At 35.2% G+C, this 24,116-nt stretch overlaps 1 protein-coding gene across 4 annotated transcripts in view; it reads left to right on the forward strand.

Moving 5' to 3' along the window:
• The window catches only part of DYNC2H1 (dynein cytoplasmic 2 heavy chain 1), a 320,182-nt gene that overhangs the window by 50,294 nt on the left and 245,772 nt on the right, over positions 1-24,116 (forward strand). For all 4 annotated transcript variants that reach the window (XM_066371476.1, XM_066371485.1, XM_066371494.1 and 1 more), the window contains exons 27-38: positions 946-1,078; positions 1,179-1,296; positions 4,223-4,335; positions 6,273-6,392; positions 10,890-11,040; positions 12,686-12,891; positions 14,425-14,607; positions 15,198-15,380; positions 17,795-18,018; positions 18,969-19,084; positions 22,395-22,594; positions 23,761-24,025. In XM_066371476.1, the coding sequence (XP_066227573.1) occupies positions 946-1,078; positions 1,179-1,296; positions 4,223-4,335; positions 6,273-6,392; positions 10,890-11,040; positions 12,686-12,891; positions 14,425-14,607; positions 15,198-15,380; positions 17,795-18,018; positions 18,969-19,084; positions 22,395-22,594; positions 23,761-24,025 (2,012 nt within the window). The remainder of the gene's footprint in view (positions 1-945; positions 1,079-1,178; positions 1,297-4,222; positions 4,336-6,272; positions 6,393-10,889; positions 11,041-12,685; positions 12,892-14,424; positions 14,608-15,197; positions 15,381-17,794; positions 18,019-18,968; positions 19,085-22,394; positions 22,595-23,760; positions 24,026-24,116) is intronic.

The raw sequence follows: 24,116 nt of genomic DNA on the forward strand, positions 1-24,116 counted from the left end.
CCTGCTCCTCCCTCCCTTCTCTTTCTCCCTCTCTCCCTCTCTCTCCCTCCCTCTCTCTCTCCCTCTCTCCCTCCTATCTCTCTCTCTCTCTCTCTGTCTGTCTCCTCTCTCTAAAATGAATAAATCTAAAAATAATAATAAAAACATTTTTAAAAAGTGGTAATATTTGAACCATTTTGAACTGATTGTTATTTTACCGCTCTTTCTGTATATACCTAATATTTCTGAAGGTCACCAATTTACAACTTTGCTCTTGTGAATTTGATGGGCATTTTTTATTCCTTATTTTAATTTATTTCTAACTAGTATTTATGAGTTAAGCAATCCTTTTTTCTTGTATAGTTTGTGCCCTTGGCTTCTGTGATGCTGTGCTCCCCTGGTTTTGCCTCTCTCTCTGGTTCTGCTCTTTGCTCCCACTGCTCTGCTCTTCCGCTTTGTGAATCCAGCCTCTGTCCCTCTGGCACAGCAAGCTTCTTCCCAGATCTGTGCCAGGAACTCTCCTTCTCCTCATCACTGGTTTTTATTTTTATTCATCATCTCAGCTTAATTTACTCCCTTAAACAAGCCATAGGTGAGGGTGGCCCTATTTGCCCCTTTGATAATACTTTATCATTTTCCTATTTAGCTGTTATAATACTTTTAATTAAATATTTTGAGAAATTATTTAATATTTTTCTCTCTCACTAGACTACTATCTCCATGACGTGTTGCCTAATATTTGTTAAATGAATAAATGAAATGAGAGAACTTGCAAAAGAGGAAGTTAAAATGCTAATGGGGTGTTAATTTTTAGCATTATTTATTAGAAGCATAATACTGTGTTGTTGTATCATGTTACTTGTATCATGTTTGTTTTAAGCAGGTTAAAAACATAATTATCTCAATATCTGTCAGGCAAAAAAATGCTAAAATAGATGAGAAAATGACTGTTTTTTTCTCCTGCAGATCAATAATGACTGACATAAAGAAAGACAACAGAGTCACAACATTAACTACTCATGCAGGAATCAGAAATTCTCTATTAACAATTCTTGATCAGCTTCAGAGATGTCAGAAATCATTAAATGAATTTTTGGAGGCATGTTTTTTTAAAGTCTTCATATAATTAATTGTAAACGATTAATATAGTAATTATTTGAAAAGAGAAGGCTATTCTTTTTGTTTTTTTTTTTAATTAGGAAAAACGTTCAGCATTTCCACGATTTTATTTTATTGGTGATGATGACTTGTTGGAAATATTGGGCCAGTCTACTAACCCTTCAGTAATTCAGTCTCACCTTAAGAAGCTGTTTCCCGGTACGACTCAACACTTAATTTAACAAATATTTATTTAGTTTCAGCTATCTGCTAGACGTATTTAATGTCAAGCTTTAGGTAAACTATTGAATAAACTACAAGTCATACTCTCGAAGAACTTATTGTATATTGAGGTAGATAAGCTAGTAAGTTGACAAATATAGTATGATAATTCCTATGGTAGATAGAAGTACATGGTGTTATACCTGCTTCTACAAAGGCATTTAGGTCAGTTTTGGGACATCACAAAGAAGGTGATGTCTATCATGAGATCTGAAGAATATGTAGTTCCTCGCTAGAAGAAAGATGGGGAGCCAGAGGGAATAGGCTCTGCAGAGGCTTGGAAGTGAAGGAGACCATGTCCCTTCATCATTGAGTTTATGGGCTCCTGAATGATATCCAAGTGGAGATATTCAATAGGCAATTATTGTCAGCAGAGAGATCTGAGTGGAGATGTAAAATTGGGAGTTATTTGTATGTAGAGAATAATAATTCTATGCAAACTGGTTAAGATTACCTGAAAAAAGTGTAGAGTACAGTAATTATGCCATATTCTTTGATATTGTTGAATCATTTAGTTGGATAATTGCAAATGGAATTAGTTTGCTTCAAAAATAATGATTATGCCCTGGCTGGATGGCTCGCTTGGCTGGAGCGTTGTCCTGCAATGCAGAGGTGGCTGATTCGGTCCTTGGCCGGGGCACATACAGAAACAGATTGATGCTTCTCTCTCCCCCTACCCCTCTTCCTCTCTTTTATTCTTTTATTTATTTATAATAAAAAATAAATAAAAGAATAAAAAAAACAAAAAAATAAAGACAAAAAAATAAGGCAACAGAGAGCAGTTTAAAAAATGATTCTTTCTTAAAATATTTGTTGGAAAAGAGTCATATTTTTCAAATTAGGTTTAAGAAGTAAAAAATTTTCATCATCATTTATAATTAGGAATCAGCAAACTATAGATTCACAGGCCAAACCTGGCTCACTATTAGTTTTGTTTTTTTTCAAAGATTTTTAAAAAATTTATTGGTTTTATTTTTTATAAATTTTTATTAATGTTAATGGGGTGACATCAATAAATCAGAGTACATATATTCAAAGAAAACATGTCCAGATTATCTTGTCATTCACTTATGTTGCATACCCATCACCCAAAGTCAGATTGTCCTCCATCACCTTTTATCTAGTTTTCTTTGTGCCCCTCCCCCTCCCCCTCCCCTCCCCCTCTCCTCCTTCCCTCCCGTGCCCCTCTCCACCCCCAGTAACCACCACACTCTTGTCCATGTCTCTTAGTCTCGTTTTTATGTCCCACCAATGTATGGAATCATGTAGTTCTTGTTTTTTTCTGATTTACTAATTTCACTCCGTATAATGTTATCAAGATCCCACCATTTTGTTGTAAATGATCCGATGTCATCATTTCTTATGGCTGAGTAATATTCCATAGTGTATATGTGCCACATCTTCTTTATTCAGTCTTCTATTGAAGGGATTTTTGGTTGTTTCCATGTCTTGGCCACTGTGAACAATGCTGCAATGAACATGGGGCTACATGTGTCTTTACGTATCAATGTTTCTGAGTTTTGGGGGTATATACCCAGTAGAGGGATTGCTGGATCATAGGTAATTCTATTTTCAGTTTTTTGAGGAACCACCATACTTTCTTCCATAATGATTGCACTACTTTACATTCCCACCAACAGTGAATGAGGGTTCCTTTTTCTCCACAGCCTCTCCAACATTTGCTATTACCTGTCTTGTTGATAATAGCTAACCTAACAGGTGTGAAGCGGTATCGCATTGTAGTTTTGATTTGCATTTCTCTAATAACTAATGAAGATGAACATCTTTTCATATATCTGTTGGCCATTTGTATTTCTTCCTGGGAGAAGTGTCTGTTCATGTCCTCTTCCCATTTTTTTTATTGGATTGTTTGTTTGTTGTTGAGTTTTATGAGTTCTTTGTATATTTTGGATATTAGGCCCTTATCTGAGCTGTTGTTTGAAAATATTATTTCCCATTTAGTTGGCTCTCTGTTTATTTTGTTGTCAGTTTCTCTTGCTGAGCAAAAACTTTTTAGTCTGATGTAGTCCCATTCATTTATCTTTGCCTTCACTTCTCTTGCCTCTGGTTTGTCAGGTCAAGGCCATTTGAAAAGAAAATGAGTTGTTGCTTCCTGCTCCTGCCCCCTTTCTCTTTCTCCTGCTCCTTTCTCTAATCTAGCACAGATTTGATTAGTGGACAAAGAAACCTATGACCTGTAAAAACTCTGGTCCTGTACAGAAATATTTACTAACCACTGTATATCTGAAGCAGTCAAGTGTTATGTCTGTAACTGTGGGCTGTGGGAGATAGTGGAAAGGGCTCTTGGAGTCAGAAGGCTTGCATTCAAGAACTACCTCTACTTATTAGTCTTTTATTTTTTATTACCTCTCAGCAATTTTGAAATAAAACTTAATGGTTTTTATGAAGATAAAAATTAGGTAATGTGTTCAGGTTTTTTTGTTTTTGTTGTTATTACATTTAAAGCGATATGCAAATTTTGGAGAGGAGAAAGCCTAGTTGCCCTCCACCTTTTCTCTCATTGTTTTGTCTCATATCTTTGGAACCATTGAATGTGTTCTTATGCATGCATTTATGTCTGGGTTTTTTTCTCATTATAATGTTTTTGAGATACCCATAACTGTATTTTATTGTTTTTAATTACTGAACAGCATTTCACTGTTTGACTATGTCAGCAGTTTATTCATTTACCTGTTGATGGGCTTGGTTTGTTTCCTGGTTTTGGTTATGAAAAGTTCTTCTGTTACATTATACAATATTGTATTGTATATAGTATGAGGTATCTGTTATGTGGTAACCATATATGATGTCTTATAATTATCTTTAATAATTTTGGATTTAAATTGTTGCTTTTATATTATAGGTATTAACAGTGTATGTTTTGATGAGGAATCAAAACATATAACTGCAATGAAATCTTTAGAGGGAGAAGTTGTACCTTTTAAAAATAAAGTTCTTCTATCAGGTAATGTAGAGGTAAGTAATTCTTTGTACATATGAAAATAAAAAGAATTAACTATGTGAACTTTGTATCAAAAATTATTTAGTCAATTTTTAGAGTAAAGTTGCTTAATTTAGGCCTTTTAAGAAACTCATATCTTTAAAAAATGATTTTTTTGTCAAGAATGATTTACTATTAAAGAGAATATAGATTTTTAATCTTTGGAAGGCAGTACGCAATTATGAGAAGAATCTTTTTTTCAAGTCAAAAAGGTTTGGATATTAATCTTAGCTCCAAAATGTACTAACTATGTGACTTAGAATCTGTTTCCTTATCTGTAAAATAGGAATCTTACTGTTTGTTGCAAGGGCTTTTTTTTGAAAATTAAATGAGATAACTGGCTTTGAGTACATTTATATAGTGTTTGGAAGGTAGGTAGTGAATAAGCCTTCTTACTTCTCTTTTCTTTAAATTTTTTTTTTATTGATTTTTAGAGATAGGGAGAGAAAGAGAGAGAGAAACATTGATTTGTTGTTCCACTTATTTTTGCATGCATTGGTTCTTTTTCCTATGTGCCCTGACCAGGGATTGAGCCTGTAACCGTGGCATATTGGGACAGTGCTCTAACCCACAGAGCTATGTGCCCAGAGTCCAGTTCTTTCTCATTTATTTTTTAAAGTATGAATTGTGTAAGGTTTCTTAGATGAATTGGTAAGCTTGAAGCTAGTTCATTTATCAAATAGCTATAATTAATTGGTTCTGTAGGACTGGAAGTGAAGTATCAAAGGATGATTACAGGTATACAGCTAAAACCACATAGCAGTAAGTTGCATCACATTGAATTATAATTTTAAGGTTCCAAAACTATCTTCTAACTGAAGTCAAAGGCCATATCTTATCATTGTGTGTACATATACAGTTTAGCAAAAGGCCTGTTCGTAGTTAAGGCCTCGACATTTTACCACGTGTTTGAGACACAGAAATTTTGTGAAGTAGATTCATTAGCTACTCCCATGTTTGGTGAAGAGTTTTGCTGCTTTTTACTGTTGTTGTTTTCCTTTCTTCAGTTGTGTTGGTACTAGATGAACAGAGAGGAAGAGCTTAAGTTTTATCAACTGGACTAGTCCAATTTGTCCAGCAAAGGAAAACTGAAGTCTGGATGCTCTTGTGTTAGCAGAGTAGGTGTCTCTGTTGTTTCAGAGATTCTCACTCTTTTGCTTCAGTGGCAGAGCTGAGCAAAGTAGCATGCTATTTTTAATACTGGAAAATGCTCTAAAGATAAAAGGAAAAGCTAGAATTTAGAATTAAAGTAAGTAATGATGAAAAGTTATTTAAGATTGCAGTTTTTGATCTTAGACTGTATTGCAAAATATGGTTTTTAAAGTGGTATTCATAAATATTTACTGTAATTTATAAGGTATTATTTTAATTTTAGTCACATTATAATCAAGTGAGTGAAGACATATAGTTTTTGACCTTGAAACAAAATTAGTTTTATTTAAAGAGGCAACTTAACCCCCCAAATAATATATTTCATCCTAACTAAGCAATCTCTTCAATTGTTGCAACTTTGTGAATCTGAGATTATCAGGATAGCATGAGCCAGGGAACCTAGCTGGTCACTCTGGCTTTGATTTATTGGCCCAACTACTTGGTTTGATTAATCATAATGGTGAAATGAATAGGTTATTTTTAAAGTGTTCATATTATATTGCTTTGTATAGATGATAGTGGTAGCTAACCACAACTTTGAATTTTTACACTTACCATTATGCCAAGAGGTTAAAAAAAAGGTTTTCTTTAAATTATTTAAATCATTTAATAATTATGTAATTATATGCTATAATACACATACTGGGTTATAAAAGTCAATAAAAAATTATAGTCTACTGAATTAAAAGAACTAAGTTAGTCAATAGGTTATTTACCTGTTTTATGACATGTTTATATTATATTGTAACTTTATTTTCAGAGTTGGTTAAATGATTTGGTATTGGAAATGAAGCAAACTTTGAAACAGTTGTTGACGGATTGTGTTACCGCTGGACAAAGTTCTCAAGGTGCGATTGACCCATCATTGTTCCCTTCACAGGTGAGGAGGCTGATGTCTGGAATATAGTCTGGCAGGGTATCATGGGCTAACCCCTGACCTAGAGGTCATGGGACTCAGACAACGGCATCTCTGTATTTTCTTTATCTAAGAGTTATCGCTGACAAATTGCTTAAGTTCTGAGTCTCTGTCCCCTCACCTGTGAAATGAGGGGGAAGAACTAACTGCAGGTTAGTGAAGTTCTCTTGTGTCTTCATTGGCTTGCTATAATTCACATACTTCCAAGCAGAAGCCATGCTGAGATCTAAGCAACCCAGGCTGGGGGGGGGGGGGGCGGAAATGGAATGAGGAGGGAGAATCAGTCATGGAGCAGATTCCTTCTTCCAGATATTAGTCCATCATTGATGAAGAGGCACAGGGTGTAGAGCACTGTACCCAACCCCTCCATGGCATCATCTAAGAGGTTGGCACAGACAGGAATTTTGCAGAATGTTAGTGTAGATGTGAAGTATGGTCACACTACTGAACTAAAATGCTGGCAGAGAAGCTGAGAGCCACGCGATCTGGTGGGCATAACAGACGGCTGTAGCTCAGTGTTAGTAAAATCTTATTCCTGAGATACTGGATCCTAGATATGAATTTTAGAAAACTTGTTCCAGGCCTTATCAAAGTGTAGTACTAAGGCTTGTGTTAGATATTCTGTGTTTTTCAGGTTATTTTAATGCTGGTTGAGATTAATATTATTGGCTTAGGACATCAGGAACTTTAGTTCTTAGAGACCCTGAAAGGTAAGCATTGAGATGGTTTACTGTTTCTCACAGGAAAGTCTATCCACTGCTCAAGCTATTTGTTTGTTAGATTAAAACAGTAGTTTTTGGAACAGGTTTTTTATGTTGGTTTAAAACATGAAAAGTTAAATAGGAAGTTTAGAAAAGTTTTATTCTTAGCCATTTTATCTTCATGTCATTTGTATCTTTTAACAAATTTTTTTTTTTTTTTTGTATTTTTCTGAAGCTGGAAACGGGGAGAGACAGTCAGACAGACTCCCGCATGTGCCCGACCGGGATCCACCCGGAACGCCCACCAGGGGCGATGCTCTGCCCACCAGGGGGTGATGCTCTGCCCCTCCGGGGCGTTGCTCTGCCACGACCAGAGCCACTCTAGCGCCTGGGGCAGAGGCCAAGGAGCCATCCCCAGCGCCTGGGCCATCTTTGCTCCAATGGAGCCTTGGCTGTGGGAGGGGAAGAGAGAGACAGAGAGGAAGGGGGGGGGGGGTGGAGAAGCAAATGGGCGCTTCTCCTATGTGCCCTGGCCGGGAATCGAACCAGGGTCCCCCGCACGCCAGGTCGACGCTCTACCGCTAAGCCAACCGGCCAGGGCCTCTTTTAACAAATTTTGAGTTAAACTAAAGTATATTTTAAAATTTTTAAGTTCTTAGAGAAAAATAAAAGTCATTGTCAATGAATAATGCCATTACAAAGTCCGAGTTAAGCTGCTTTATTACCTCTGAAAAGGTACCCTAGTACTCTGTCAATTTAAAGGTAGGATTTAAATTGATTTAGAATAAAAGACACAATATTAAAAATGTTTACAAAAGTAAGAACTGCACAATAATTGGGTTGAGGAAATGACAATTGTATTAGGAGATATACTGAAAAAGGCAGGTTAAAGAAAGTTGCTGGTTTTGAACCTGAGATTTACCACTGTGCTCTTGAGAATTCAAGTAAAAGTGTGAACTACTAAGTAGTAAATAATTCCTTATCTCTGTAAATATGTGAACTACTACAAATATAAATAGTGTTGACCCTTGACCAATGCGGGGATTAGAGGCAGCAATTTACCATGTGGTAAAAAATCTGTGTGTAACTTTTGACTCACCCAAAACTTATCTGCAGTTTTCCCTTGGTTATGTGTGGAGGATTGGTTTCAGAACACCTCCCTCTTCCACCCCCTCATCCCCTCTACTGGGCACAAATACTGAAATCCAAGGATGCTCGAGTGCTTTATATAAAATGGCTTAGCAACAGTATTTTTGATCTGTGGTTGATGGAATCTCTGATGCAAAACCCAGGAATATGGAGTGCCACCTGTGTGGTAGGGGCAGGTAGATTTACAGTTTTGAGTACGTCAAAAGAGTTTATTATTCTATTATGTTATTAATTATTGTATTATTTTTCATACAACACACTGTAAACCCTGTATTTGTTAAAAACATTCCACGTGTAAATGAACCTGTGCAATTCAAATCCATATTGTTCAAGAGGGTACTGCAAGTCATTAATCTATCCAAATGAAGAATTCTACTTTATTAGCAGTTCATGTTAAGAAAATTTATGTCAAAAGCAGATTCATAAGGGGAGTGATAATGTAACTCATCACATGACTATGTGGTATAGGTTATCATGTACTGTTAATTCAGTCCTTCAAAGGTACTTTATTTTATTTTTTTTAAGTGAGAAGAGGGAGATAGAGAGATGACTCCTGCATGTGCCACAACTGGGATCCACCCTGCAACCTTAACTGGGGTCAATGCTTGAGTACCAATCTGTTTTTAGCACCTGAGGCTGACACACTAGGACCAACTGAGCTGTCCTCAGTGCCTGGGACCATGCTTGAACCAATTGAGCCACTACCTACGGGAGGGGGAAGAGGGAGAGAAGAAAGAGAGGGAGGAGGAGAGCAGCAGATGGTTGCTTCTTCTGTGTGCCCTGACTGGGAATTGAACCTGGCACATCCATGTGCCAGGCTGATGCTCTATCCACTGAGCCAATGGCCAGCGCCGAAACTATTTTATAAAGACCTGAGAATGCACTTTTTGGTCTGGGAAGAGGGCAGTGTGGTGGTTCAATCCTGCCTTTTTCAGTTCTCTGAATGATTCTTTTTTGAAATTTAGTTAAGAGAATATAATAATACTGAGATTGCCAATTCTGGTGGTTAAATCATGTTTCCAGAGCACCATTAGTGATCATTACATTAAAAGTAATAAATAATGCTAGTGCATGCCTGACCTATGGTAGCACAGTGTATAAAGCCTTGACCTGGAATGCTGAGATCGCTGGTTCGAAACCCCGGGTTTTGCCTGGACAAGGCACATATGCGAGTTGATGCTTCCTGCTCCTCCCCCTGTTCTCTCTCTCTCTCTTTCTCTCTCTCTCACCTCTCTAATTAAAATGAATAAATAAAATCTAAAAAACAAAATTTAAAGTAAATAAATAAATAATGTTAGTGCCTATGTAGATCTCCTAATAGTAATGTGACTTGAGAATATCTAAGACTGTATCTTGACTATCATTTCTGTTAGCTTCTCACGAAGTTGTATAGCAGACTATTAGAAATTGAGATGATTGATGTGCATTTACATATAATTCAGCAATTCAGGAGTATTGCCTGAAAGGAATTTATATTTATCAGTATTAATGGGGAGGTAGCAAGTGAACCTTTTTATATGAAAATTAAAGAGCAAAGTCTTCTGACAAAAAGATTTGGATCTGCTAAAATGCTTTCATATATCTGATTAAAGAAGCTAGTGAGTATTGTACAAAATTATGACAGATTACTTTGCCCTGGCAAGAGTTGCTAATTGGCTTTCTCTGCCATGACATAATCTAATTTCATATTTAACAAAGAGTTTTAAGTTAGAGCGAGACAGAGCTTAGCCTGCTATATTAAATTATAAAATGTGTTTATAGATACTAAATGAGTTAATCTGATAAATAGAAGCATTTGATGATATTCATCTGGATACTGAAAAACGCGTATCAGAAAAATAGTCTGTTCAATAGTAATTGGCAAATAGATTTAGTGTTTTTATATGATGATGGATTATGTCTTGATTTGAAAGGAGGGTGTTGGTTTACCTTGTTTATCTAAAAACGGTATCAAACTATTTTAATATGTTTTTAAAGACTGGTGTTTAAATGTATATTTTGCTTTGTTAGTAGCCTTGCTTCTTGGTACTATTAAAGAAAACCTCTAAAGCAGTATGAACATTTTATGTTTTATATAAACGCAAAGATATCTATATATTTATCCCTAGCTGGTTTTTGTTTATGAGTATCAGACTGAAAGATATGACAGATCTTAATGCAAGATAAAATTGTAATTCGAAATGGTAGATTTCAGTAATATACTGAGAGCTTTATTTGGAATGCTAGCAGATGACTTTTTTATTAAATAGACTACATTATGCTCTGATATCTTTGCACCCTACTGATTGAGAAGAAGCCATTTATGAGGAGAGTCATGGGAAGAAAGTACCAGGTCCCTTATGTTACCATACACTTGGTGGATTCTAGAACCACCAACTAGGGCTGTAGGAAATTAGTATGAGATGAGTTCTGAGACGTAAGCTTGGGTTGCATTGCAAGTGGTTTTTCTATGACTGTATTTCTGTATTACTATTTGGGGTGTTAAAAAGGCATTCAGATACAGATTTGCAATATACAATTAAAAATTTTGGAAAATAGTGTCTTTTTTAAGTTTATAAAACATGTCTAAGTAAATTTACTTTTAAAAATGTATTTTCTTTTAATTCAATAGATACTATGCTTGGCGGAGCAGATTAAATTTACTGAAGATGTAGAAAATGCTATCCAAGATCATAGTCTTCATCAGATTGAAGCACAACTCGTGAATAAATTAGAGCACTATATTGACATTGATCCAAGTTCTGTGGATTTGGGCAGTGCTGGTATGAAAAAATGTTCCGTTTTCTGCCTATTTTTTGGTTACTTGAAGATTTTTTGGTATTTTATCTAAATTTCTTTATTGGTTTTGGCTAACTATTCTTGAGGTTACTTTAAGAGTAACAAATACATATTTAACTTTATATTGTACTTAAATGAAATGTGGAAACCTTACCATCATGTATGTTTCTTTATCTTCCCCAGTTTATCTTGTGGTTGTCTTATATATGATATTGACATACATTGAAAACTCCATGAGATGATATATTTTTGCCTCTGACCATCAAACACATTTAAAGGACTCAAGAGAAAAATAGTCTGTTATATTTACCTAGCTGCTCACCACTTCTGTTGCCCTTCATGCATCCTGATGTTCCAAGTGTCCATCTGATATAATTTTCCTTCTGTTTGAAGAACTTCCTTTAGTGTTTCTTTTAGAGTAGGATTGTTTGTTGTCTATGAACTCTCATAGATTTCCTTCACCTGAGAATGTCTTTCTTTCACTTTTATTTTATTTTCTTATGTGAATTGACATTTGTTTGGTGTTTTGCATGTTAAATAATTTTGGGTTGTATCTTGGGCATTTTGATTGTTGTGTTATGAGAGTCAGGGTCTTGTTTAAATCCTCTGGATAATGTTGATATGTTTTATTTAGCAATTGATCTTGCTGGGTTCAGGCCGTAAGTTCCAGAAAGTCTCCTTTGGGTTGTGGTTCCAACATAAGTTCTGATTTCATTCAGTCTGTGCCATGGGTGCACCATCCCGTGGCCAGTTAATCAAAGTCTTTGATGTTGAGGATGAGATCTGCACAGCCTGGGTGTGAGCCTGAGTTCATAAGCAAGTGTCTAGGGTCATTTTTCAACCTTCTTTCTCTGTGTATGCTTCCTAGTATTTTCTGATTCCCTTGGGTTCATGTTTCAGTCGTCTGGCCAGAGAGCTGAGGTTTGATATACTCTCTACTCTATTGCACACTTTCTGTGACTGCACTGATGCATCCATATTTTGGGCCAACTGATGAGAGAACACAAAGAGAAATAAAGAGTGGGGGTTTGTCTCATTCTCTCAGGTTTGTAGTGCCTCTGATTTCAGAGGAATGTTCCCTTCCCTCAGAGTTTTAGGCACTCGTGGGTCTCAATTGCCAGCAGTGTATCTACCTGGAGACTCCTTCTCCTGGGGTTCTCCCAATACAGTGGTCTGGGTTTCTGGCTGTATGCATCCAGGCCTAGGGATCCCAGAGAGGATAAAAGAAAAAGGTAAATTCTCTACTTGTTTGGTGACACTTCTAATTCTTATCTTTCCCATTTTGCCTAATTACTCTTTACTTTTCAGTCCTAAATAGCAGTTCAGTGCATGTTGTCATGTGTCTTAGGCCTGTATTCAGAGGGAAAGAAGGCTGATGTGAGCTTCTTCCTTGCATAAGGAACCAGATCCTCGCTCCTATTGTATATTGATGCCTTAGTTTTCACATACTGAATCAGTATTTCTTTTTGGTGGATTTGATTTTTTTTGGCTTGCATGTTTTATATTATTGAACCATTTAAATATATCATGAAATTACCATTTAAATTAAGAAATCACCTGTATACAGATATCATAAAGTATGTAAGTCACAGGCTGACATTTTCTCTAATTATATTTATTTGTATATAGAATCTGGTATCCTGGAGCTTAAACTTAAAGCACTAATCCTTGACATTATTCATAATATTGATGTGGTGAAACAATTGAACCAAGTTCAAGTTTATACGACTGAAGACTGGGCTTGGAAAAAACAAGTTAGATTCTATATGAAGAGTGATTATACATGTTATATTCAAATGGTGGATTCTGAACTTCAGTATACTTATGAGTATCAGGTATGACCTGTGGCAGAAATGTTGTCTTTTCCTATTAGAAATTATTTACTTTAAAGGAAATTCATTATTGGATGAAAGGTTTTATTTAACTTTAATTTTCAAGATTTTTTTCTTTAAAATTTTTTTTTAAGTGAGAGCAGGGAGGTAGAGAGAAAGACTCCCACATGCACCCTGACTGGGATCCACCTGGCAAACCCCCTATGGGGTGATGCTCTGCCCATCTGGAACGTTGCTCTGTTGCTTGGCAACTCAGCTGTATTAGCACCTGAAGCAAGGCCATGGAGCCATCCTCAATGTCTGGGGCCAACTTGCTCCAACAGCCATGGCTGAGGGAGGAGACAAGAGAGATAGAGTGGAAAGGGGGAGGGGTAGAGAAACAGATGGTTGCTTTTCCTGTGTGCCCTGACCAGGAGTCGAACCCGGGACATCTACACACTGGGATGATGCTCTACTACTGAGCCAACCAGCCAGGGCCAAGATTTTTTTTTTTACTATCTTCATTTTCATCATAATTAAAAAGATGTTTTATGGGAAAAATTAAAAATTATTCTATTTATAGAAAAGTTAAAATAATGGCACTGTTGCACTGAATTCTTTAAATATACATTTTTTTAGAGTAGAATTTATAATATAGCTTTAGTTCAAAGAGAATTGATTATAGGCATCCTCAATAGAAGCAGTTTGGTTTGTGACTCCCTATATAAGACCGACATTAGTACAGTTTAAAATATGCTTAAGTTTGTTTGCTCAATGTCTTCATATTTTTTAAGGTAAAACAACTTTTGAACAAATAAGATAACTCATGTAACCTGTTCTTCAAAGAAATCCATGTATATTCTTCTTGCCTTTTTTTTTTATCATAATGAATCAATTATCAGAAAATGTTGGCAATTATGTTAATAGACATATGTCAGGAGAGCTGCCAGCTGGTTCTTTCAAAGAAGAAACATATTTTGAGACCCAGTCTGTCTACCTAAATTAAGGAAGAATTCTGTCAACTGCAGTTGGAATTGGAATCTATTTTTTCTAAAATTTGTTAGAAAATTTGAAAATTATTTATATATAAGTTAAAATGACTAATTTTATAAGAAACTTCAAATTAATTGCACTTTTAGGTCTCCAAAGTAATTCTGATTTGTGGAGTTCATAAAATTTAGGGCAATAACTTACATGAAATCAAATACAAAACAAAATGTTCTTTTATATTCAATTATTATATAATGAATTTTTGGAATTGTTTGCCTTAGAAATATATATATTTGTGCTATTATCATAAACCCAAGAGACTGTTTGGAAAACCTAACAATATATTAATTGAGGAAAGTATTAAATACATACTTGAAAAATAAGTTAGATTCCAGTTTACTATTTAGAGTTTCTTTTACTAAAAATATTTTGGATATTTTTCTGTATGAAAAACTTTAATCTTTTTGTTGCCTTTTTATCTTTTGAACTAGGCTCTCACAGTGCATACATATTTGTAAATATTAAATAGACCATGTATATTCAGACTTCACATATTTCTTGTTGTAGGGCAATGCTCCCAAGCTGGTTTATACTCCACTCACAGACAAGTGCTACCTAACTCTCACTCAAGCCCTGAAGATGGGACTTGGAGGAAATCCTTATGGACCAGCTGGAACTGGGAAAACGGAGTCAGTCAAGGCTTTAGGTGGACTTCTTGGAAGACAAGTTTTAGTTTTTAATTGTGATGAGGTAGAGTAAATAATTGTCCAACTATGTTATAGTGTGCTAGTTATATATTTGGGTCTGTTTTCATGTCTTATATGTGCATCACTCTGTTTTAAAGTCACTGTACCTTTAAATCACATGAAAATAGAATTTGTTTTATTTAAAAAGTAAAATTGAGAGATGTTGCATGTAGTATAGTCTCAAAACTTTTTAAAAGGAGAGTTAATGGAAAAAAGACAATTTTTAATAGAAAATGAAGATTTATGTTAGAGTTTAGAAAAACATATTTAGTAAGAATAGTAAATAGACAAGGAAAAAATTTTAAATTTAATTGTAAACCATTCTAAGTAGGATTTGTATTTTGACTTAAAGAATAACTTAAAAAAATTGTATTTGTTTAGTTCTTTGTTCTTTTCAGAATACTTTCACATGAATTCTTTTGTTCATTTCTTGAAATCACCCTGAGTTTGGACAGTACCTATTTAATCTCTACTTTAAAAAGAGCAAAAGAGGCCTAGATGGGTGAAATGATTACCTTATCAGTAAGTGGCATAAATTATTACTAGAGATTTCAATATTTTTTAGTGAATCTATTTTTTGTTGTTATTTTTAAGGGCATTGATGTGAAGTCAATGGGACGGATATTTGTTGGTTTGGTCAAGTGTGGGGCGTGGGGCTGTTTTGATGAATTCAACAGACTGGAAGAATCTGTACTCTCGGCAGTTTCTATGCAAATCCAGACAATTCAAGATGCTTTGAAGAATCATAGGACTGTATGTGAACTGCTTGGCAAGGAGGTATAGAAATATGTCTGGAATTTAAATAATTAAGATATTTAATAAAACTGCATTACTCATACTCAGGCAATATTCTATTTCTACTGGCACCCCTGCTTCTAATCTGTAACCAGTGTATTAAAGCCTTTTACCTGTGAATTTCCTCTGAGGTTAGTTCCCATTTTTCTGTCTCATTCTACCTTTCATCTTCAAACTATACTGAATAATTCAGTTGTAATACTTGCTAATTTAGTATTGCTTTATGCTGGCACTGTGCTTAGAGCTTTAATGCACCATCTCATTTAATATTCACCACAATCCTTTGAAATAGGTCCTATTACAATAATGTTGAACACAATGAAAGTTAAAAGAACTGGCCTTCCCAGGTGGTGGTGCAGTGGATAGAGCGTTGGACTGGGACGCAGAGGACCCAAGTTTGAAACCTCCGAAGTTGCTGCCTTGAGTGCGAGCTCATCTGGTTTGAGCTAAGCTTGCCACCTTGAGCCCAAAGTTGCTGGCTTGAGCAAGGAGTCACTTGGTCTGTTGTAGCCCCCCTGTCAAGGCAGATATGAGAAAGCAATCAATGAGCAACTGAGGTGCCGCAACAAAGAATTGAAGCTTCTCATCTTCCTCCCTTCCTGTCTGTCTGTTCCTGTCTGTCCCTCTCTCTCTGTCAAAATAAAAATAAAAAAGAAGAAAATTAAAAGAACTGTAAGATTATCCTCTTATCCATAATAACATTTTTCACTATACAAGTTTTTCTGTGTAGGCCAAAAAAGTAAGACTGGTCGGAAATTATTAACATGCTATTTACAAGATACCTAAATTCTTGAGAAACAGTTAAGACTTTGCCTCTCTCATCAAAATTTATTTTCTTCCACATTGATGTTTTTTTCTTTTCTCTTTTTACTATGGAAAAAAGGTTCTTTCTCCAACTACTGCTAATCTTTTCACCTGTGCTTTGGAATCTGCTTCTCAGGGGCCTTCTCTTGGTTGTCCCTTTGCCATAGTTTCAGCCTTCCCTCCTCCACCCAGTCTCTATTGGCCTTTAAACAAATCAAATATTTTTCTTTTTAATATTATACATAATAATATTACGTTATGTAATATAATTAAAACATAAATTAACCTTCCCTAAGTTATCTTTCCTTCAAACCACTACTCTTTCTCTTTTCTTTCCATGATAGCCAGATTTTTCTACTCAAGATATTTCTACTTCCTAAGTTCCCATTCATAGTTCACACATTTTTTTTTTTAATGTGAGAGGAGGGAGATAGTAGACAGAGTCTTGCATGCACCCTGACTGGGATCCACCTGGCAGCCCCCATCTTGGCCCGGTGCTTGAGTTAACCGGGCTATTCTCAGTGCCCAGGGCCATGCTTGAACCAGTCAAGCCACTGGCTCTAGGAGGGGAAAAGGGAAAGAAGGGGGAGAAGGTGGGAGAGAGGAGCAGACGGTTGCTTCTCTTGTGTGTCCTGACCAGGAATCAAACCTGGGGCATTCATATGCTGAGCCAGTGCTCTATCCACTGAGCCACAGGCCCATCCCAGTTTATGCATTCTACTTTAGCTTCTATTCTTTGTGCTTTGCTGAAATGCTTGTTATGAGGTACTGTTATGATATTCTGTTCTTCCCTATCATAGCATTTTTCACACTATGATTGCTTCTTTGTCTTAATAGACTGTAAGCTTTAGAGGGGCATAAACTATTATTGATTTTAGTTCTGAGTTGTGTTGTGTCTGTGTACTTAGCAAACTGTGTAACACAAGGAAGGCTTTCAGTAAACATGGTATATGAATGAATAGACCTTCAAACTAGTTACCATCTCTTAAACCTACAGCCTCAAATTTATGAAGAACCTCTATAAAGCAGTGTGGTTCCTAAGGAGCTTATTACATGAATAAGGAGATGGCTAGCATATTCATTGTTATTTTTTGCTAAGGTATAAGATTTGTGTGCAGAAATATGTCACCTTTTTTTTTCAGACAGATAGGGAGAGGGACAGACAGGAAGGGAGAGAGATGAGAAGCATCAGTTCCTCCTTGTGGCACCTTAGTTGTTCACTAATTGCTTTCTCATATGTGTCTTTACAAGGGGTCTACAGCAGAGTGAATGACCCCTTGCTCAAGCCAGTGACCTTGGGTGTCAAGTGAGCCACCTTTGGGCTCAAGGCAGTGACCATGGGGTCATGTCTATGATCCCACACTCAAGCCAGCGACCCTGTGCTCAAGCTGGTGAGCCCATGCTCAAGTCGGATGAGCCCACGCACAAGCTGGCGATCTCTGGGTTTAGGACCTGGGTCCTCTGCACCCCAGTCTGATGCTCCATCTACTGTGCCACCGCCTGGTCAGGCTGTCGCAAAAATTTTTTACTGGTAATGTTTTATATTTGTAATTTTAAATATTTGATGCCTATTTTTTAAATTAATATTTCAGGTAGAAATGGATTCTAATTCTGGAATTTTTATCACTATGAATCCTGCTGGAAAAGGTTACGGAGGAAGACAAAAACTGCCTGATAATCTTAAACAGCTTTTCAGGCCAGTAGCCATGTCTCGTCCAGACAACGAGCTTATTGCCGAAGTTATTCTCTATTCAGAAGGCTTTAAAGATGCTAAGGTGTTGGGCAGGAAATTGGTAGCTATCTTCAATCTGTCTAGGTGAGTTTTCTTCTTTTTTAAAATATATTTTGTAGTTCCAGTGATTGATTATGTTTATTAATGACTTTTTCATATTTGTCCAGTATACATGAAGTGATTTTGATATTGGTGAGTGTACTTTAGTTGTTGATAGGAAAGATTTTAGTTTGAGTAATAAACACATCTGTGCCAAAACTACTTGTTTTTCTTTATATATTTGATCTCACCTTTTTTTATGCAAAAAATTTTTTTGGTAGTGCTCCAGCTAAGTACTTACAGATCTAATTTACCAGCTGACTGTTGGAAATGAACTATTCTTTTGGGGGAATCCTTTACAGTTTTTCATATGTCTTAATTTTGGTAATAGAGGTTGACTTTTTGCTTCTTTGGGTAATTGAGAATTCTAAGCATATCTTTTAAAAAATAGTGAAAACTAGAATTTCAGAGATTGAGAGCCACCTAGATTGATTAAAAACTAAGAATAAAGGTAACAGGTAATTGTCATTTAGTATCTTCATTAATTAGTCCATAGTACAAATTGGTAGTTACAAAAGAGTCACAGAGATATAAAGTACAGTATAGGGTATATAGTTAATAATATTGTAATAACTATGTATGTTGCCAGGTGAGTATTGAAAATATTAGAGGAAACATTTGTGAAGTATGATTGTCTTACCACTATACTGCACAGCTGAAACTCATACAAAATAATATTGAATATAACCTTTAATTTAAAAGTAAATTTTAAATAAAAAAAAGTCAGTTCATGAAAAGTTTATCCTCATACTTGAGAACCATCCATCTTTGACATGTTACTTGACTGATCATTTTATGTGATTGGCTCATTTATATAAATATATGGAATGCCAGAACTCATTTCTAATTGTCAGTAGTTATATTTTGTGTTTCTTTGGATATGATAATAAAAAGAATTCTTGAGAGTTATGTAATGCTTTATGTTTTTACTTAAGGGAACTGTTGACTCCTCAGCAACATTATGACTGGGGTTTGAGAGCTTTGAAGACAGTTCTGAGAGGAAGTGGCGATCTTCTTAGACAACTGAAGAACACTGGTGTTAAGCAAAAAGGTATGATTTATTATTTCAAAGATAATATTTTTTAAAAGGAACTTTAATTTAGAATAGTTCTAGATTTAAAGAAAAGTTATAAATATACTATATAGGGTTTTTGTATACCCTATCCCAGTTTTTCCTACTTTTAACATTTTACATGAGTATGGTACGTTTATCACAACTGTTGGACCAATATCGATATATTATTATTATTATTATTATTATTATTATTTTGTATTTTTCCAAAGTTAGAAGAGGGAGGCAGTCAGGCAGACTCTCGCAGGCACCCGACCGGGATCCACCTGGCATGCCCAACAGGGGGCGATGCTCTGCCCATCTGGGGCATTGCTCCACTGCGGCCGGAGCCATTCTAATGCCTGAGGTGGAGGCCATGGAGCCGTCCTCAGCACCCGGGCCAACTTTGCTCCAAAGGAGCCTTGATTTTGGGAGGGGAAGAGAGGTAGAGAGGAAGTAGAGGGGGAAGGGTGGAGAAGCAGATGGGCACTTTTCCTGTGTGCCCTGACCGGGAATCAACCTGGGACTTCACATGCCATGCCAGTGCTCTACTGCTGTGTCAACTGGCTAAGGCCAATATATTAATTTTTAACTGAATTTCTTACTTTATTAGGATTTTCCCTTGTTTTTTTGCTTACTATTTTATCATAGTTTTTAAATGTGCATTAAATACTAAGTAGTTGTGAGATATAGTAGAATAGTCTAGTTTACTTGTTCTCAATCTTAATATGCATTAGAATCACATAGGGGATTGTTAAAACATAGATTGTTGGACTCCATCCTTTTGTTCCTGATTTAGTAGGTCTGGAGTAGAGCCTAAGAATATTTCTAGTGTTCGAACAGGAACAGCCTTAGAAATACATTGGGATTTTCTTTTTCAAAAAGACAGTATGCCAACAAAATAGCCCTTTAAAAAAACTCAAGAATATAAAACATGCCTTTTAACTTTTAATAATTTTAAATATACAATAAAATCGCAAAGATAGTATTTCCATTGTTTCATCTTATTTACCCTGGTATATTTGTCAAAATCAAGAAATTTCTCACATGGTTACATTACTATTAACTAAGTTCCAGACTTCATTTAATGTTTTATTATGATAACCCTTTTGATTCCAGGATTGAATCTAAAGTACTACATTTAATTTTATTAATTGTATCTCCTTAGTCTCCTCTGCTTAGGGACAGTTTCTCAGTTAGTTTTTGTTTGCATGACACTGACAGTCTTTGAGTATTAGTATGATACCATATTGTCTCTTCCTTAGTCTGTTTTATTTCTGATGTTTTCCTCATGATTAGATTGAGTTATTAAAATTTGGAAAGAAAACCACAGAGATATTGTGCCCTTCTTATCATACCTTAGTAGTGGGTACATATAACCACACAATATCACTGGTGATATTCACCTTCATCACTTATCTTAGTGTTTGTCAGGTTTCTCCTCTGTAAAGTTATTATTTCTCCCTTTTACTCTTTGTGCTTTGGAAGCTAATTACTAACTATAGCTTACCTTCAAAAGTGGGAGGCAAGAATTAGAACTACATCTTGGTGGGGGGATATTATTTGAAATTCTTCTGTAAGATTTGTCTCCTTCCCCCCATTTATGTATTTATTAAATCACTTATTTAGATCAGTATGAATGCATGTATATTTTATTGTACTTTACCCCCTTTTTCTTTCATTTATATAAAAATAAATGATTCCCCTCACCCATAGGTCTGTGCCTTCGTGAAAGCTGAATATTCAGCCTTTTCAGGTCACTGTTAAAAACTAAGCTAAAATATTATGAAAATATGAAGTATAGAAAAAAGGGACTACATGAAGTTACCACAGCGTGGATGGACCTAGAGGGTATTGTGTTGAGTGAATAAGTCAGGCAGAGAAAGAAAACTGCTGTATGATTTTACTTATATGTAGAATCTAAAAACAAAATAAATAACATAAATGGACTCAAAGATACAGAGAATATTTTGACAGTTGCCAGATTGGTGGAGGGGTTAGGGGAATGGATGAAAAATGTGAAGAGATTAAAAAGTACAAAGTGGTAGTTATAGAATAGTGATGGGAATGTAAAGTATAGCATAGGAAATATAGTCAATAATATTGTAATAACTGTGTATAGTGTCAGATGGGTACTAGGTTTATGGGGGATTACTTCTTAAGTTATATAAATATCTAATCACTTGGTTGTACACCAAAAACTACTAAATATGGCATGTCAACTGTTATTGAGTAATAAAAAATATTTTAAAAATGAAAACTAAGTTAAAACACTGAATATAAGACAGCATAGAAAAAAGGATTACATGAAATTACCTTTCTGGACTCTAAATGATCAAAGTATGCATCTTAAAAAGGAAGTTACTTTATTAGCTTTATTATTATGTGGACATGTGCCAGGGCAGATATAGTTATTTGGTAATGTAATTAAATTACTATTTTTTAGTTGTTTATCTCTGATGATTTTTAAGAAATATTGAAACTATACCTGTAGTAAATAAAGATGGCTTATTTGTGAGTTCAGCACTTGAAATAAACTCTAGTGAAGCCAAGCCTTTATATATATATATATTTAAACATAGAAATATTAAACAAGTATAGAAAAATACCGGGCTAAAAATAGTTTCTTGCTTTTATGTATATATCTTATCATTCAGTAGCTAATATTCTTGAAAAAATAAGAATCTGTTAATCATATTAGTATTTACCTGATTTAATAGGTTTATGAGCCAGTTTTGATCAAGGCTGATAAAAGATTTTTGCTTTGTTTAGTTGGTTAATTTTTAGTCATAGGACATAAAATATCTGGAAGCAGTATTAGTATATTTGGAAAGATACCTGAATCTGGAATTAGTTGGTTTGGGTTTAAATTGCTATATAAAGTAATACTTACTGTTGTGCTCTTTCAAATAAGTTATTAAACCCTTAGAGAGTTAATTTTCTCATAGGTAAAATTGACTAATATTGTAGTAATACTTTTTTACTTTACACTGTTATTATAAGGTTCACATAGAAATAGTAAAGTACTATGCAAATGTAAATGATAATTTTTATTATTAATTAAAGTGTAAGTATACCTGGGATTCAAATTCTATGGAAAAGAGTTCATGACTTTATTTAGTGATATTTATTATTCAGTAGTCAAAGATGGTAAAGTAAGCTTGCCAGTTCACATGATAGCGTAGATTTTTAAATGTTTCTGAATTTTAGTGCATCACTTAATTACTAATAATGCATATCAAGGCACTTAAACATTATTCTTATAATCAACAAATTTATAACTAATTTTAAAATGAAACTTTTTCTTTAGTTAATGAAAGCCATATTGTGGTACAAGCATTGAGGCTTAATACAATGTCAAAGTTTACATTTACTGATTGCACTCGGTTTGACGCACTGATCAAAGATGTGTTTCCTGGAATTGACTTTAAAGAAATAGAATACGATGAACTGAGTGATGCATTGAAGCAAGTCTTTGAGAAGGCCAATTATGAAATCATACCCAATCAGGTAACTGCCAAGAATATTTTATAATATATTGATCCTTTCTCCTATTTTATTTATTACCTATCTTTATTTTTATTTATTTATTTTTATTAAGGGAGAACTAGGGACGCTGATAGACAGGCTCCCACATGCACCCCGACCGAGATCCACCCCACAAGCTCCCTACCTGGCAGTCTATGCCCATCTGGAGCTGCTGCTCCGTTGCTTGGAACCGAGCTATTTTGGTGCCTTAGGCAAGGCCATGGAGCCATCCTCAGTGCCCAGGGCCAACTTTTTCAAACCATTCAAGCCATGGCTTCAGGAGAGGAAGAGAGAGAGAGACAGAGAGAGAGAAGGTGTAGGGGTGGAGAAGCAGATGATCACTTCTCCTGTATGCCCTGACCAGGAACCAAACCCGGGATTTCTATATGCTGAGCCAATGCTCTACTGCTGAGCAGCCTAGCCAGGGCTACCTATCTTTATTCTTTATTTTTCAATTTCTTTTTCTTTCATCTTTCTACTTAAATCTCACTTTATCAGGGAAGCCGTCCTTAATCTTTAGGTCCAGTTCAGGTCACCTTATTATGTACTTTTATTACTCTTGTTAAATATACTTGATTAGTGTTTCATTGTATATTTGATTAATATTAATTCTCCCTCATCAGATAATTGTCTCCATGAAAGGCAGAATCCAGGTCTATTTTTGCTCACCTTTTTATTCCTAGTGCCTGTTACAGAGCATGGCATACAATAATTTCATCTTATATAAATTTTATGTATAAATTAAGAACTTAGAAGTTCTTTTTTAGTATGTCTTTTGATATAGCACAATTACATGTTCAATATGATCACTTTTTCCCAGTTTTTTTTTTAACGAGACAATATAAATGAAGGAACAAGTGAATAAAGTAATATATTATATTTGATGAATAAGTAAAGAACTTAATAAACATATGTTGTCAAATAACTTAGAAACATATGGGTTCTTTTCAGGAAATATTGGTTTTAACGATCACATTATAAATATATTTAGATTTACTCAAGTATTTTTTTATTTAAGGCTTTATCTTCCACTGAAGGAATAAAAAGCTAAATTTATGTTTTTGGAATATCACTATTATAGAATGAGAGTAGAACTGTGTATGATCATATATTTCAAGTTGTATATGAACATGTTTCTTTTCTACTAGATCAAGAAGGCTTTAGAATTGTACGAACAATTATACCAGAGAATGGGAGTTGTTATTGTTGGTCCAAGTGGTGCTGGAAAATCAACTCTTTGGAGAATGTTAAGAGCAGCACTTCTTAAAATTGGCAAAGTGGTAAAACAATATACCATGAATCCCAAAGCTATGCCCAGACATCAATTATTAGGCCACATTGACATGGATACAAGGGAATGGTCTGATGGTGTTCTGACAAATAGTGCTCGCCAAGTAGTTCGAGAACCTCAAGGTTGGTCTTTGTTGTGTGACTGATTGCATTACTTAATTTTATAGGATGGTAGATCTTGTCTATAGTGCTGTTCTTATCAAGTCTTATACAT

The sequence above is a fragment of the Saccopteryx leptura genome, chromosome 1, assembly GCF_036850995.1.
Source record: "Saccopteryx leptura isolate mSacLep1 chromosome 1, mSacLep1_pri_phased_curated, whole genome shotgun sequence".
Lineage (NCBI taxonomy): Eukaryota > Metazoa > Chordata > Mammalia > Chiroptera > Emballonuridae > Saccopteryx > Saccopteryx leptura.